At 27.7% G+C, this 13858-nt stretch overlaps 3 protein-coding genes across 3 annotated transcripts in view; 2 read left to right on the top strand and 1 right to left on the bottom strand.

Annotated features, from left to right (window-relative positions):
* LOC108548152 (uncharacterized) overlaps window positions 1–5300 on the top strand; it is a 32063-nt gene extending 26763 nt beyond the window's left edge. The window contains exons 4-7 of the mRNA XM_017900966.1: window positions 2740–3125; window positions 3207–3478; window positions 3560–4170; window positions 4816–5300. Of these exons, the coding sequence (XP_017756455.1) occupies window positions 2740–3125; window positions 3207–3478; window positions 3560–4170; window positions 4816–5272 (1726 nt within the window). The 3' untranslated portion in view covers window positions 5273–5300. The remainder of the gene's footprint in view (window positions 1–2739; window positions 3126–3206; window positions 3479–3559; window positions 4171–4815) is intronic.
* Window positions 5301–7347: 2047 nt separating this feature from the next.
* On the top strand, window positions 7348–8349 carry PDCD-5 (programmed cell death 5). The gene is made up of 4 exons (XM_017900991.1): window positions 7348–7519; window positions 7806–7914; window positions 7989–8152; window positions 8220–8349. Exons 1-4 carry the CDS (start codon window positions 7454–7456, stop codon window positions 8262–8264), a joined length of 384 nt encoding a protein of 127 aa, XP_017756480.1. The 5' UTR covers window positions 7348–7453; the 3' UTR covers window positions 8265–8349.
* Window positions 8350–9063: 714 nt separating this feature from the next.
* Window positions 9064–11650, bottom strand: Tmx3 (Thioredoxin-related transmembrane protein 3). Its single transcript, XM_017900999.1, has 10 exons — window positions 11379–11650; window positions 10976–11033; window positions 10831–10870; window positions 10592–10755; window positions 10310–10493; window positions 10088–10232; window positions 9751–9991; window positions 9482–9674; window positions 9209–9401; window positions 9064–9127 (listed from the first exon to the last, which is right to left on the bottom strand). Exons 1-10 carry the CDS (start codon window positions 11419–11421, stop codon window positions 9093–9095), a joined length of 1296 nt encoding a protein of 431 aa, XP_017756488.1. The 5' UTR covers window positions 11422–11650; the 3' UTR covers window positions 9064–9092.
* Window positions 11651–13858: the final 2208 nt, after the last annotated feature.

The raw sequence follows: 13858 nt of genomic DNA, 5'->3' as shown, positions 1-13858 counted from the left end.
TGTGTCAAGGTACGAGTAAAGATATTATTTACAAAGATTATACGATTACAAGAAACACAATTTTGTATCAATAGTTTCGTTACATGTGAAAGCATCGAGGAAATCTAGAAGTAAATTTCGTTTTTTTAGTTAAAATGTCCAGTTTTCTATGGTTAAATTCGACAGAAGGGCGAATTCTGAGTATAAAAGAACTACCATATAATACTGTACAAAGCTCAGAATTTAAAGAAGAGGTTGTAAGGCTCGAATTGCTCGATCTCGCCTATTTACAAACCGCGGAACGATTTGATCTAAGCGAAATTAATCACCTTCGCCGTTTGCAAATGAACAAATCGTACAATTATACGTGATTTAAATTGTATTCACTGCTCTAATTTTTGCCGTGTTTTACAAGTTCAGTAACGTATCGTGAGATGTCGTGATCGACGTTCGAAACACGGTTCTGTAATTCTACTGTCTGGAGATGGAACGCGGATTTTTAATATCCAGAAAGAATTCGAATTAGTGAAATACTAGTGGAGGTGTGGAATGTGTAGATTACTATCGGTTAAGAAAGTCTATGGAAGATGAATTTTCGAAGATCGAATTAGCATGAGAAATTATTGATACGGATTTTTGAGATCTGAGAGATGTTCTCTTAGAAGAAATTTTATCTAAAATATCGATATTTTAGACAAAGCCCATAAATTTTCTAAAAGTATCAGCAGTCTCATCTCTATTCTGTACTAAACCGAATCTCCCTTCTATCGAACTGAGAATATCAAACAGACATCAAGATCAGCATTCGAATCTTCATAGTCAAGAAAATTAATTGCTTACACAATTTGAAAATCCTTTATTTTTTATCGTTAAATATATTTCAATAGTTTTCGACTATTCTTTTCGTGTACTACCTAACTAATCCATGATTATTATAGACACTCATATACGAAAGTATTCGAACGCTTACATGTGCTACGTTCAACGATAAAAATGTATATGTAGGATATTAGGGTTTGAGAGTGAGTGCAAGGGGCCAGTTGTACATAATAAACAGCAGCCACGGGTTCAGATCGAATGCTCAGGGTTATATCTGGAGAGCATATGGAAGGACAAGTGGCTGCGTAAGTACAAGGATTCTATGGACGGGATGTTTATGAGTGATCGAGAAAGAAAGCCTGCGTGTGAAAGAAGAGACTGCTAGGTTTAAATAAGGTGCAAGAGTTGTCTTGGGACCAGTCTTTTACGGATTTTTTAGCGAGAGTTGACGTGAGAGTGTCGGTCGGTTGTGTAATCATAGATCAGTTATCAGTCTAGGCTTTTAGTTTATACTTTACTCCTAGTCCCATTTAGCTCGTAATAAATATATATTTTCGAATAAAACAACATCTCTTATTCTTTATATTTGCCAATCAATCTTCTTACAGTTCCCTCTATTTTTCCTTCTTCTTCCTTTCTAATCTTCATCGATTCTCAGTCTCCTCCTCAATCTTCTGATGGAAATATATGTATTAGACCGAAATGTTTAAAGCAACATCGTACATGTAAGGAGAAAGTCCCTAGATTATATCAGTAAAATTAAAATATAGTACAATGATGTATACGATACTTACAGTAGGTTCATCGGAGATACGGTTTACGGTGGCGTTAGTGAGTTAAGTGGACAGTACTCTTAAATCTGTCATAAACGACAGAGGACGTATTAACGTAATATCGAAACTTCTTATCATTTAATAAGTGGTTTTGTGACAGATAAATGGAACATGATCGTAATCATTGTATTATAAACATTATACGTATCGTTGAATTCTTTTCTAATTTTACTGTTATAGTCCCGACACTTCTTTTTAGCTATGCAGGTCATCATTGCTTCAAACATTTCAATTCAACGCGTATATATTATTTTTCAAGAACAGCTCATGTAAGCGCACTTTACTCACTGCATACATTACTTTTAAATTTAATACAATTTGGTTCGGCTAGCTTAACACCTAGGTATAAGCAACATACCTCGGTAGTACTCGTACTATATGCTAACAAAAGACTCACTGATATACAAGGTGTCCCAACAACGATAGTACAACCGGGAAAAGTGAGATTCTACATGCAGAAACGAATCGAAAAAAAAAATAAAATTTTTTCATTCGAAGCTTCGTTTTCGAGAAAATTGGTTTTGAATATTCACCGAATACGTTGATATACTGATGTTCCATCCGCCTTAGCCAAAGTTAAGTGCATACGTATTGATGGTCTATACACATAAGTCATAGCTAAATGCACGCACACTCGGTGAATGTTTACAGTCGATTTTCCCGAAAACGAAGCTTCGAATCAAAAAATTTGATTCTTTCTTTTCGATTCGTTTCTGCATGCGGAATCACCCCCTTCCCGGTTATACTACCATTGCTGGGACACCATATATATGATACAGTCCATTCTCAACGTTCTCCATATTATCATTGCAAATTATCCCCTTCCCGTGCCATTTAGCTCGACGAAATCTGGGCCCAAATAGTAGGGGTCAACGCGCGGTAAACAGACCAGACTGATGCTCAAAACCAGTCGCAATACGAGCCGAAATGTAAATACATGTAATACGTCTGCGAGTCTGGCTCGTGATATTCATGCTTGGGCCAAAATCCTCGTCACGAGTCAGACTCGTCAAAGTACGGGAAGGGGTTAAACGTTCAACTCGTAGTCGAATAAGGGTCAATCGCTACCTCTTTCAACCATTCAATTTATACTTTCATAATGCACCAGGGGTACTACTTTAAAGCATGACGGAGAACTATACACGGATACTGAGACCTATTCATCATACGTGGCCTATAAAGGTCAACATAAACCTGAGCTAGCTCGCAGACCTACGTCTTTAAAAATGGAAGGCGATTTAGAAACGACTACTGAAAAATGCGAGAAGTTCATCCAATGGCTGAACGTTAGTCGACCGGAACTTATGCGTGTGCCCACGCATTTGAAACTCGAGGGTGAATTCGAAACGACCACGGAAAATCACGAAAAATACGTGCCGTTTGTAGGTGTACGAAGACCAGAATTATTGAGACAGAATACCAACTTGAAATTAAACGGAGAAGCGAATTTCCTGCCGGAATATACCGATGTCTTTAAAAGACACAATAATAAAGGTGATTGCACGAATTAATTTAGTTATTTATACTTCTTTTTAATCCGATGAATATGTAACCTTATACTGTCATCGTATTTAGGACGCTCGCAGCCAATGAAACCTGAAACTCATCTAAAGACTGGAAATTCCTTTTTCCAAAATACCGAGAATACCGATAACTTCGTTGATTTTCGTACTGAGCAGGCACAATTGCCGAATGTGGTTAATAAAGACATCGAGGAAGAAGAGAAGACGCAAAAGGTATTAAAAGAGAAACAAAAGAAGGACGCCGAAATGAAAATGTTAGTCTCAAAACTGGAGGATTTGAAAGGTCCACCATTAGAAATTCCAGAGTATAAAGATGCATATAAGGTGAGCTTAATTTTTCGCACGTCTTGTTAAGCACGATATTATTAATGACGAATTTTAAAGAGAAAATTTCTTTATTTTTAGAATTTCCCAAGGGAGAGGCCTAAGATTGTAAAGCCAGAGGATGAAATTGGACGAGCAGATGGTTCCAAAATATCTTCTTCACCAACGCCTAAATTTCCTACGAAAATTGACCAAGATCCGGAATACAAATCGAAATACTTGGATTATCAAGGAGATTATCCGGTTTATCGAAAACCGCCGTTAAATATGAGGTCGACGTTCGCTCCTCCGGAACATGGTACACGTTTTGGTAGACAAGAGTGTAAACGACACGATCACGAATTTACCAGTGAGGTGCGAGCCCAATATATTCCTTATGGTCACATACCGAGAGTCGAAACTTTGAAAATGCCGACCAATTTGCGTCTGGAAGGTAATCTTGACCTTGAACCGGAATATAGAACGGCTTATTGCACAAAGCGTGAAAATCTGTTACAAGCTGAACAAAGAATGCATCGTAGACGAGATCGTAGTTTAAGCGCATCCAGACCGAAAGAAAATTATTGGATAAGCAATAAGGCAGAGCAATTTGGTTTTGCAAATGCTGCTCAAGATCAGGACGCGTTTCAAGTGTTAAACACTCGAGTTCATGAAGATAATGTTTGCGGAAAACCACCGACAAATAGTCGAAGGTTTGTAATTGAAAGTTCTGTTCAATCTATAAATAATGTATTTTAACGCAGATATCTATTTTTTATCTGTGGAAATAAACGAGGGCCAAATTGTTTGAGAAAGGAAATTTATTAAATATTAATTAATCAATTAGTGATAATATTTATATATATTTTGTTCATAAAGAAAGAGCAAAAGAGTTAGCTGACTAGTAGTTAAAAATCATAATACAATATAGAGTCATCTAGAATTATAAAACTATTATTATTTATATATCGTATAATCTGATAGATATGTAACAATTAAATAATGTACAAACAATGTACAACAATGTAACGAAATAAGTCAATTTATTTAATAAATTTAATTAAAGGAACAAAATTTTATAGGTTAATTTAGATATTACAAATAATTGTAATTCTACGTATTTTTAATAATAATTTGTTTTAATGCAATTCAGGATTGCTATAAAAATTCGTAACTGTCTGACTTAAATCAAACAGAAATTGACATTAAGATATAAGCAAAAATCATACAAGTCCTGTGTACATTTTCTTCCTCAAACATACCAATTTCTTGTATTTTCGATAATTGAGAAATAATATATTTTACTTGAATATGCTATTTAAAACGTATTAACTGAAATAAATGTAATTGAAATTTAGGAGTTCAATTTGTTCCAAATCTTCGCAAACGCAAATCCAAAGGCAATCACAATTAGATGTGACAGAATGCAACACAGTGAAAAATAGATCGACTAGTCCGACTTACCGACTTCATGTCTGTAATGTCGACGATGAACCCAGAGGTTTCCGACGTAGACGTTCGCCATCACTGAAGTCTTCCGGAAGAACACACAATCCATCATCGGATTGTGTACTTCAAAGTAATGCTATCAGACCATATTCTCCTAGTTTTGGTAAAAGCACGAAGCAACACCCTAATGGCCAATCATTTGTTGTTCTGGATAATGGAATCTTTGATACACATAAAAATGAAATTCGCAGAAGGCAAACAGATCGAAATTATAATATTGATGGTACACTCCCTATTTCTAAAGGAAGAGCAAAAACTCCAGCAAATTGGATGCCACCTTGGTATGATAGTACAAATACTATCTAAAGTAATAAATGCATTTCAAATGAATAAAATGGGCTTTGTACTTTTTAATATTGATCCAGAATAATAAAGTTTCTGTATAAATATAAATTGTATAATATATTTATTAAATTTAATTACTCCAAAACAATATATACATATATCATAAAATTAATATACCACCATCGCATATTAAATAATTTATATTTAATTATTAAGACAGAGTATATAATTTAATCAATTGTATTGATATTTATATTTCACAAAAAATATTAAAAGTATCTATTATTTTAGTCACTCCTGTTATCTGGAATTATGAAAAGATATTTTTTATCAAGTTATAAACATTGAAAAATTGTTTTAAGTGTGATAAAAAATACTAACAAGGAAAGATTCTAGAGTGTACATCTTTGAATTACATTTCTGTAATCATAGTACATATAATACTTAAATTATTGATATTTGATGATTAGATAAAGGAATTAACAACTAACAAGATATTTTGTACCAAAATTTTAACAGATTTAACGTGTAAGTCATGTTCATGCATCTACTAATTAAACAATATTTAATTATATCTTAATTCTTGTTTAGTAGTTGTTTATAATTTAATAATTGAATTATATCTTTCCTTTTAAATTCATTTTATCTTCAAACATTTCTAAAAACATGCCATTATAGAATATTTTCATTCAATTTCTATCTCTATGAACTACATTTTATTAAAGTTTAATTCATTTATGTAAATTTTTAATAATTACAATATGAAACTAAAGGTGGTATGACCCATATAATAGAAATACAACTTGCAAAACTATCACAAGAGCACCCTACATTGATTATGTTAAATAATTTTCATATATACATATATATAGTAAAAATCTATATCAATTGAATATACAGTATAACTGATGAAATCTGAGATCTGCAGAAAAATAACACTTTTTTCTCACAGAACCCCAATGACTTCTCATTCTTTTCTATCATACAGATTTCTTCGTCTACATTTATAGCTTTACTTTTAAATTTGTATTTTTAGCTACAAATTTTATTACTACCCTATTGATTTTTATTACAAAATATACTTTTATTACATATTCTATAATGTTTAAAACACAAAGAAATAAAGAATTACAAAATTAAGCAGCTATATTTGACTATTATTCTTTAATATAAATTTTATATACACTAGAATGATATTATACATAAAAATGTATTAAATATAAAATATAATATACCACAAATATATTTTTCTATATGCAAAACTTGTAATAAAACATAATGAAATATTATTTATAAATAATAGTTCAGATACAAAATTAAGTATTTAAATACTAAATAATAAGGTAAGCAACACCAAAAATTAAAAAATTATCAGGATTCAAAACGTTGATATTAAATATCTTATAAATTATTAATTATTTATAATTAAAACTTCATAATTTTAATATTACATGTATTACCATTGTGCAAAATCTTATTAAAATTCAGCATTATTCCTTTGTGTAACCTTCTATTACAAAAGTATATAAATTTCAATTTTAGTTTTTATGAGTTATGCATTATGATACATTTTATTTTATATATACTTTACATCCCTTAATTGCACACATAAATTCAATAATAACTTTGAATGTTACAATTTTTATATTAAACCTATTTCGATACAAAGTTATTCAAATTTCAATATTGTAAATAACAACAAATTCTAACTTCTATTTTGTTTATTCACTACTTTAAGTAGTAAATTTTATTAAATAATAAAGTTTATTATTTACTACTTGGTAACAACACATTTAAAATATTAAATATTTAATTAATATAACACAATAAACTTAACTAATTTGTACTTATGTATTGAGGTTAAAATTGTATTGACCAACAAAACATTTATAATAAATATCCCTTATAATAACTCATCATTATACGTAATCATATTCCCAAACATTATATAATAACAGTTTTTATAGTTTATATATTAAAAATATTTGTTTATATATACAAATTTAATTACACAGAACTGTTTTATTACAAATCCAAATTTTAACTGAACATGCGTAGATCTAATCGATTTATGTATATTCGACCACCTTCATGTTTCTCACTGCAACATTTTAACGGGAACTACGTCTGTAGAACCTACATACATTGAGATCGAATAAAGATTTCTAAATATTAAATAACGAAAAATTAGTATTATAAAATATGTCAGATCCAGAACTTGAAGCAATAAGGCAACAACGGTTAGCTCAGTTGCAATCGCAATATAAGGTAAATTAAGTATCAATTGCACTAAAAAGGAAATAGTTTGTAATATATTATTAGTTTTGACAAGTGTAATCATAAATAATTTAATAAATCTGCAAATAAAAATTAATTTGAAATAATGTATAATTATAGTAATATTTCAATTTCATAAAAATAAATTTATCCTGTAAAGTTTAAATTTGAACATCAAGCTATTTATAACTGTAACATACGTATACTACATATATAAATATTTATTACGTATTTGCAACTATTATTAATATTATTATTTATATTTATAAATGTTAAGGGTAACAATGTGGGGAATAAACAAGCAATGGAAGAAAAAATGCAACAAATGGAAGACATGAGGAATTCTATTCTTAGCCAAGTATTAGATCAGTCAGCTAGAGCAAGATGTAAGAATATTAAAATAATTAAGTTTTATATATATATTGTATATAAAATTTCTTAACATATAATGTTCCTTAAGTGAACACATTGTCTCTTGGGAAACCCGAAAAGGGAAAAATGGTAGAAGATATAATATTAAGCATGGCTCAACGAGGCCAATTACGTGGTAAATTAGATGAAAATGAACTCATCAATTTACTTGAAAGTGTAAATCAACAAACGCAACGAAAGACTGTTGTGAAGGTTAGTTATAAAATATTATAAGTGTATATTTCCAAAGAAAAAAGAAATGACTAACAATTAATTTTAGTTTGACAGACGAAGAGCAGCACTGGATTCTGATGATGATTTGTAGCACCTACATATATTTATGTGGCTTGTCAAACATCAACATTACATTCTTTGTTTAATTTTTAAACAAGAATTAAGATTACAATACATAACTGTACACTTAATTAGTCATATGTTTTTATTTTTTATGATATATTGAAATAAAAAATTGAAATCAATTATTAAGATTCATTGAAATGCATATTTTATTCTGAAACTTCTACAATGTATTTTTTTACATATATTCCTTTATTTAGTCGATTTAATTTATATTTATGAAAAAAATATTTGAAGTATTATTACATTTTTATTATATGTAAATAAACGTATTCAGAACATAACAATTTTCTATCCCTAAAACAGTTATCATATTTTCAACCAAACACCTACACTACAGATAAACATTAATATAGAACATAGAATTTTTCACTATATTTACAAAAACAAATATACGTTTGTAATTTAAAATAAAAGTATACACAACATTGCTTCCATTTTATATTCTTTACGCAAATTTTAATACATTTTCATATTTCAATTGAAATCCTTTTACAAGGTTTAAAAAAGCTCGTTTACTTACATTGTTTGTATTGTCTTATGAAAGTTCTATTTAGTTAAGATAATTTACTCTTATCATTCTATCATTAATTCATAGAATCTCTCACTTCACTGACTACAAAAATGACGATTTTCATAATTTACATAATTTTGTTACATGAATTATAAATAATATCAATAACGTATATACGCACATATATACGTATATATACAAAAATAAATAAAATTAAAAAAAAAATAAACATTAAAAATTGTACAATATTATGGATGTAAACAATATCGTAATTCAGTTGTTTTAATCTTTTTTCATATGATTTGCTCCTGGCTGATCTAAAAAATAATTTAATATTAGAAAATTATTAATAATGTATATATTTATGCATGTAAACAGTGCAAAATATATACATATACCTTCTTCATCATCATCTGCATCTAAAATATCTGGACAAAAAATTCCATAACATATCAATGATAAAAATCCTGCCGGTAAACCAAATAAAACTATCGTTAGGATAGGATTACCCATCCACATTGCAGAAAGAGTTGTTTTTAATTCAAACCATGATCTATATATACGTATCAACCAACTATTTCCACCATATCGCTAAAAATATATCGTATAATGTCAATTTTATTTAATATTCATGCAATATTCTAGATCTATTAAATAAAAATTTTATCTACCGGAGCACTTTCATTTCGAATTTGCTCTAGGAACAACTCTATCACATAAGGAGTCAGTTTTTCTGCTTCATCCTCTGGAATGTGGTGATGGTTTGTTGTAGTGTTAATAACAATTAGATTTGGCAATGGTAAAACCATCATTGCTATACTATTGACTAGATCTGGACTAGCTATCCAACCAAATTGAAAATGGCTAAATACAAAAACAATAATTATAATTAAATTTTGAATAAAATAAACAATGCATATATTGGTATCATGTATCTTACTCATGATATTTTTCTCGCTGACTTTTAATTATAGATTCTACCATATTTTTAAATCGTATCATATGTGGTGGTACTTCTTCTAGTTGATTTTCTTCTACTACTGCTAAAACTAAATTTTTTTTTGTCAATAAAAGTTGGTTTATATTTCCTCTTGTTACTTTTGGAAATGTAAGAAAACGTTCTGTATTTATCCACTTGTATACTGTTTCATTTAGTTCTTCTGCATTATCTATATTATGATCTATTACAATTATAAATATTATAATTATAAGTAACTTATAATAATTAATTATAAGTCATTTGTAGTTACTAAAAATATAATATGGATAATATTTACCACTAAAATTATAATGTAAATTTTCCTTATAGACAAATAATGCTGGAATACTTTCTACTGGAGCATGTTTATTAACAACATTTGGATGAGACTGATAAAAAAATGCATGTGGCTGGAACACATCTGCAGTCTTGTAATAAAATTCCTAAATATATTTATACACATTAAAATCTTTCTTAACATTTCTATTATATTGTAAATAAAACTATATTCTTATTTTACCCATAATGGCCCAGATCTTTCTCCAACATATAAAAAGTACAAATCACGTTCTTTTTTAATAGTGTCAAAACTTTGAGTTTTTGTTATTTCTTGAACTGGTGGACCACTTACTCGTAGTGCAAATTTTACTATTTCATCTCGTGTTTTGTCACCATGATATACAAATTCTTGCTCACCTTTCAAGCTATATACATATATATATACATACATATATATATATATAAAATTTTAAATATATTATTAATTTAATACTATAAAAATTAATTTAATTGCCTTCCTTACAATATAATAGTTGGAAATCCCTTAACTTTAAAAGCACGAGCAACACTTGTAAATCTAGTACAATCAACCCGTCCTACTCTTATTGATGTTGCATATAAATGTTGTGCTACATGAGCCCAAATTGGTTCTAATCTTTTACAATGTGCACACCATGGTGCATACATCTGCAAAAAATTATCTTTATAATTCGTGAATAATTCTACATAAAAAAATAATCTGGAAAATATTTTATATCATACCATTACAAGCCACTGACCATCTTTATGAATATCCAAAAATCTATAAAAGAAGATATAATAATAGTATAAAAAACTTTATACATATAAATATAGTTAACTAATATAAATATAAGGTATAAAAAATATAATAATAAATATGATGTACCTGTCACATAGTTCAATTACACGTGATGCTATTACAGGAGTAAAAATACCTGAAAAAGCTAAAATGTATTTCGTTAATAGCTATATTTGAAAATATAATTTATAAAAAAGAGATATAATATTGAAAACTAAGTAAATATTTAAAAATATATGCATTATATATTCAAATTTAAATATAATTGATTTTCTTAAATTTTGGTTGAACATATGTATCTTTTTAATGATTTAAGTCAAATTAAAGTTTTAATGCAAATACTAATTTCTGGTAAGTTATCGATCGACAATATTTGGAGGTTATGAAATAATATTAGATTTTATCTCTTAATATTAATTTTACATTTGAGAAACTAAATCAAAAACGATATTATCTTTCATAGGCAGTTAATTAGAATGAATAAATTTACCATATATAACTGCGATGAGAACCAATTTCGTGATTGTTACCATTGCAGCAAAAGGGGCTTCTTATTAAAAAAGACTTGTTATGAAATCTTAGGGTCCAAAGTATTATATTTAATTATTTTACTTTCACATAATTAGAATAATTAACACTTTTAACTATTAAATCGAAATGCACACGACGCAATCCAATACATTTCTACCATGTTTTCTTCCTGTGACGCCAAACAATTTTCATATCGGCATTTTCTGAACTGATGTTGCACTCTTCATCTAAAATCCGTATACGTATATGAAAGCAGTAGGCAAAAAAAGATTAAAAAATGCACTAACTGCAAATTTAAAGTATTTTGAAGTGTATGCACAATTTTTAATTCATAATTTGAAAATTATAAAAATGCACGCTCTTATATATAAATATTTTTAATCATATTTTCTATTATTTTTTAAGATGAAACATATTTAATATTGCTATCCAAAGTAATTGTAGTAAAATTAATATATATATTACGAAAATTATTTTCTGTACAAAATAATTTATTAGCAAGTTGAATTTAAAAAAGAAATGAATATTTTTATTTTTCCAAAATAAGCTTCTTATTTATACGTTTCATAACTATTATTTTGCATTTTTACCAAATATGTGCGAAATTTATATTTAATTTTACATGACTGTAAGTATTAATGTAAAAATTGTATAGATTTTTAAATTAAATTATATCTTCCAGTTCGAAATTAGATTCAGCATCTTCAAACTCCTGAAAGTGAGATAATAATGCAAACTTTATGTAATGCATAAATTGAAAAATATTTGAGAATCACATTTTTATTTGTAAATTATAAACAACTCACTTAATTTTAATCGATAATTGTACTATCTGGGAAACCGCTAAGTAACATTATGAGAAACATATAGAAAGAATGTACGATATTAAAAACGATCATAATAAAAAGAATATAAACATAGCAAAGAAATATGAAAGGATAAAAAATGATGCTAATGCTAAAGGTAGCCAAACTTGTCAATATACTGCCCATTTCTCACATTTTGCGAGATTCATTTTTTATTTATATATGTATGTAAGACGATTCTAGGAATAAACCATTAATTCCTTCAATTATGTATATTTTATGAAATTGACAAAGGTTTAGATAATTAATATAATTATATAAATTTGTACCTTGTTATTGTGAATATTATTCATAAAAAGTATTTAACACTTACATTTATTTTTTTTTTAACTGACAAAAAAATACGATCTATTTCCAATTAAAAGTGAAAGCCGAATGTTTATGATGTAAAAACCTTTTTTTGATGAAAACAAATTGTTGATTAGATAAAATGTTCATTGATTTGACGTTTTGAGAATAACTGTCTTTTAAATTTCAAATCAAATTTTTTTAACATTGTCATTTATTTTTAATTATTAATAAACAAAAAATTTCATACCTCATCATCATCTTCATCTTCGGTACTTAGTGGTATATGTAGTGTACCAGTTAATTTAAATACGAGTAAGGAATAGATTGCAAATGCTATATTAATTAAATTTGCTAAATGCATGCTATATAAATATGTCAAATATAAAAAAGGAAGAATAATTATTTTCACATATATTTTAGCTATTCCTCCAAAAAATGATCCCATATTTGAAATAAAATGGTTAAAGATTTTATTTATGTTCAAATAGTGCGCACATTAATTCATTAATTATTTTAGTTATAGCAAAAGTAATATAAAATATTGTTCTTCGACAATATACATAAATAAGTTTCATAGATTTCTATAATCAACTGTCAAATCAACTTTGTGTATGTGATGAATAAGTTGTTTAATTGATTATTAAGAATTATTAAGAAGATTATTAAGAATTTTCATGAAAAGTAGAATTATTTTTTAGATATTTATCAAAATATTTGTTTAACAAATTTTTATATATAATAAATTATATTAGTGTTTCATTCACATTGTATTAAAGAAGATTTACAGAACAAAATGAATAATGATGACAGGAAATGAAATACAAATTTTCATTTGGCGATTTTTTTGTTACAGAAAGATGGCAATTCAAAAATTTTCCATTATAAAGTCGACGATATTTTTTAAAATAATAAACAAGAAATCGTATATAAATTAACACGTAGAATTATTTTATTTCGATATTCCACGCATCATTGGGTAATTTTAAATTTAATGTATTAATTAACATCGATCTTTAGAATTCGACTGAATGGCGATTGAGGGTCACCTTTTAAATACAACGGGTTAATAAAATAATTAACAATATTAATAAAAATAATTAACACAAGTATAATACGTAGCTACATAATATATAGCTATAGATATATTTTATATTATAGATAATTAAATTACATGTATAAATCACAGCATGTAAACATTGAACAAAAAATTGGTTAGAAAAGTATACAATGATCATTATTATAGGGATAAAGTTTTTCATAATGTAGTTTTAAAGTGAATTAA

This window comes from Eufriesea mexicana, unplaced genomic scaffold (assembly GCF_001483705.2).
Source record: "Eufriesea mexicana isolate 0111107269 unplaced genomic scaffold, ASM148370v2 scaffold1387, whole genome shotgun sequence".
Classification (NCBI taxonomy): Eukaryota; Metazoa; Arthropoda; class Insecta; order Hymenoptera; family Apidae; genus Eufriesea; species Eufriesea mexicana.
Note: the sequence above shows the minus strand (reverse complement) of the source record. Positions and strands in the feature narration are given on the sequence as shown.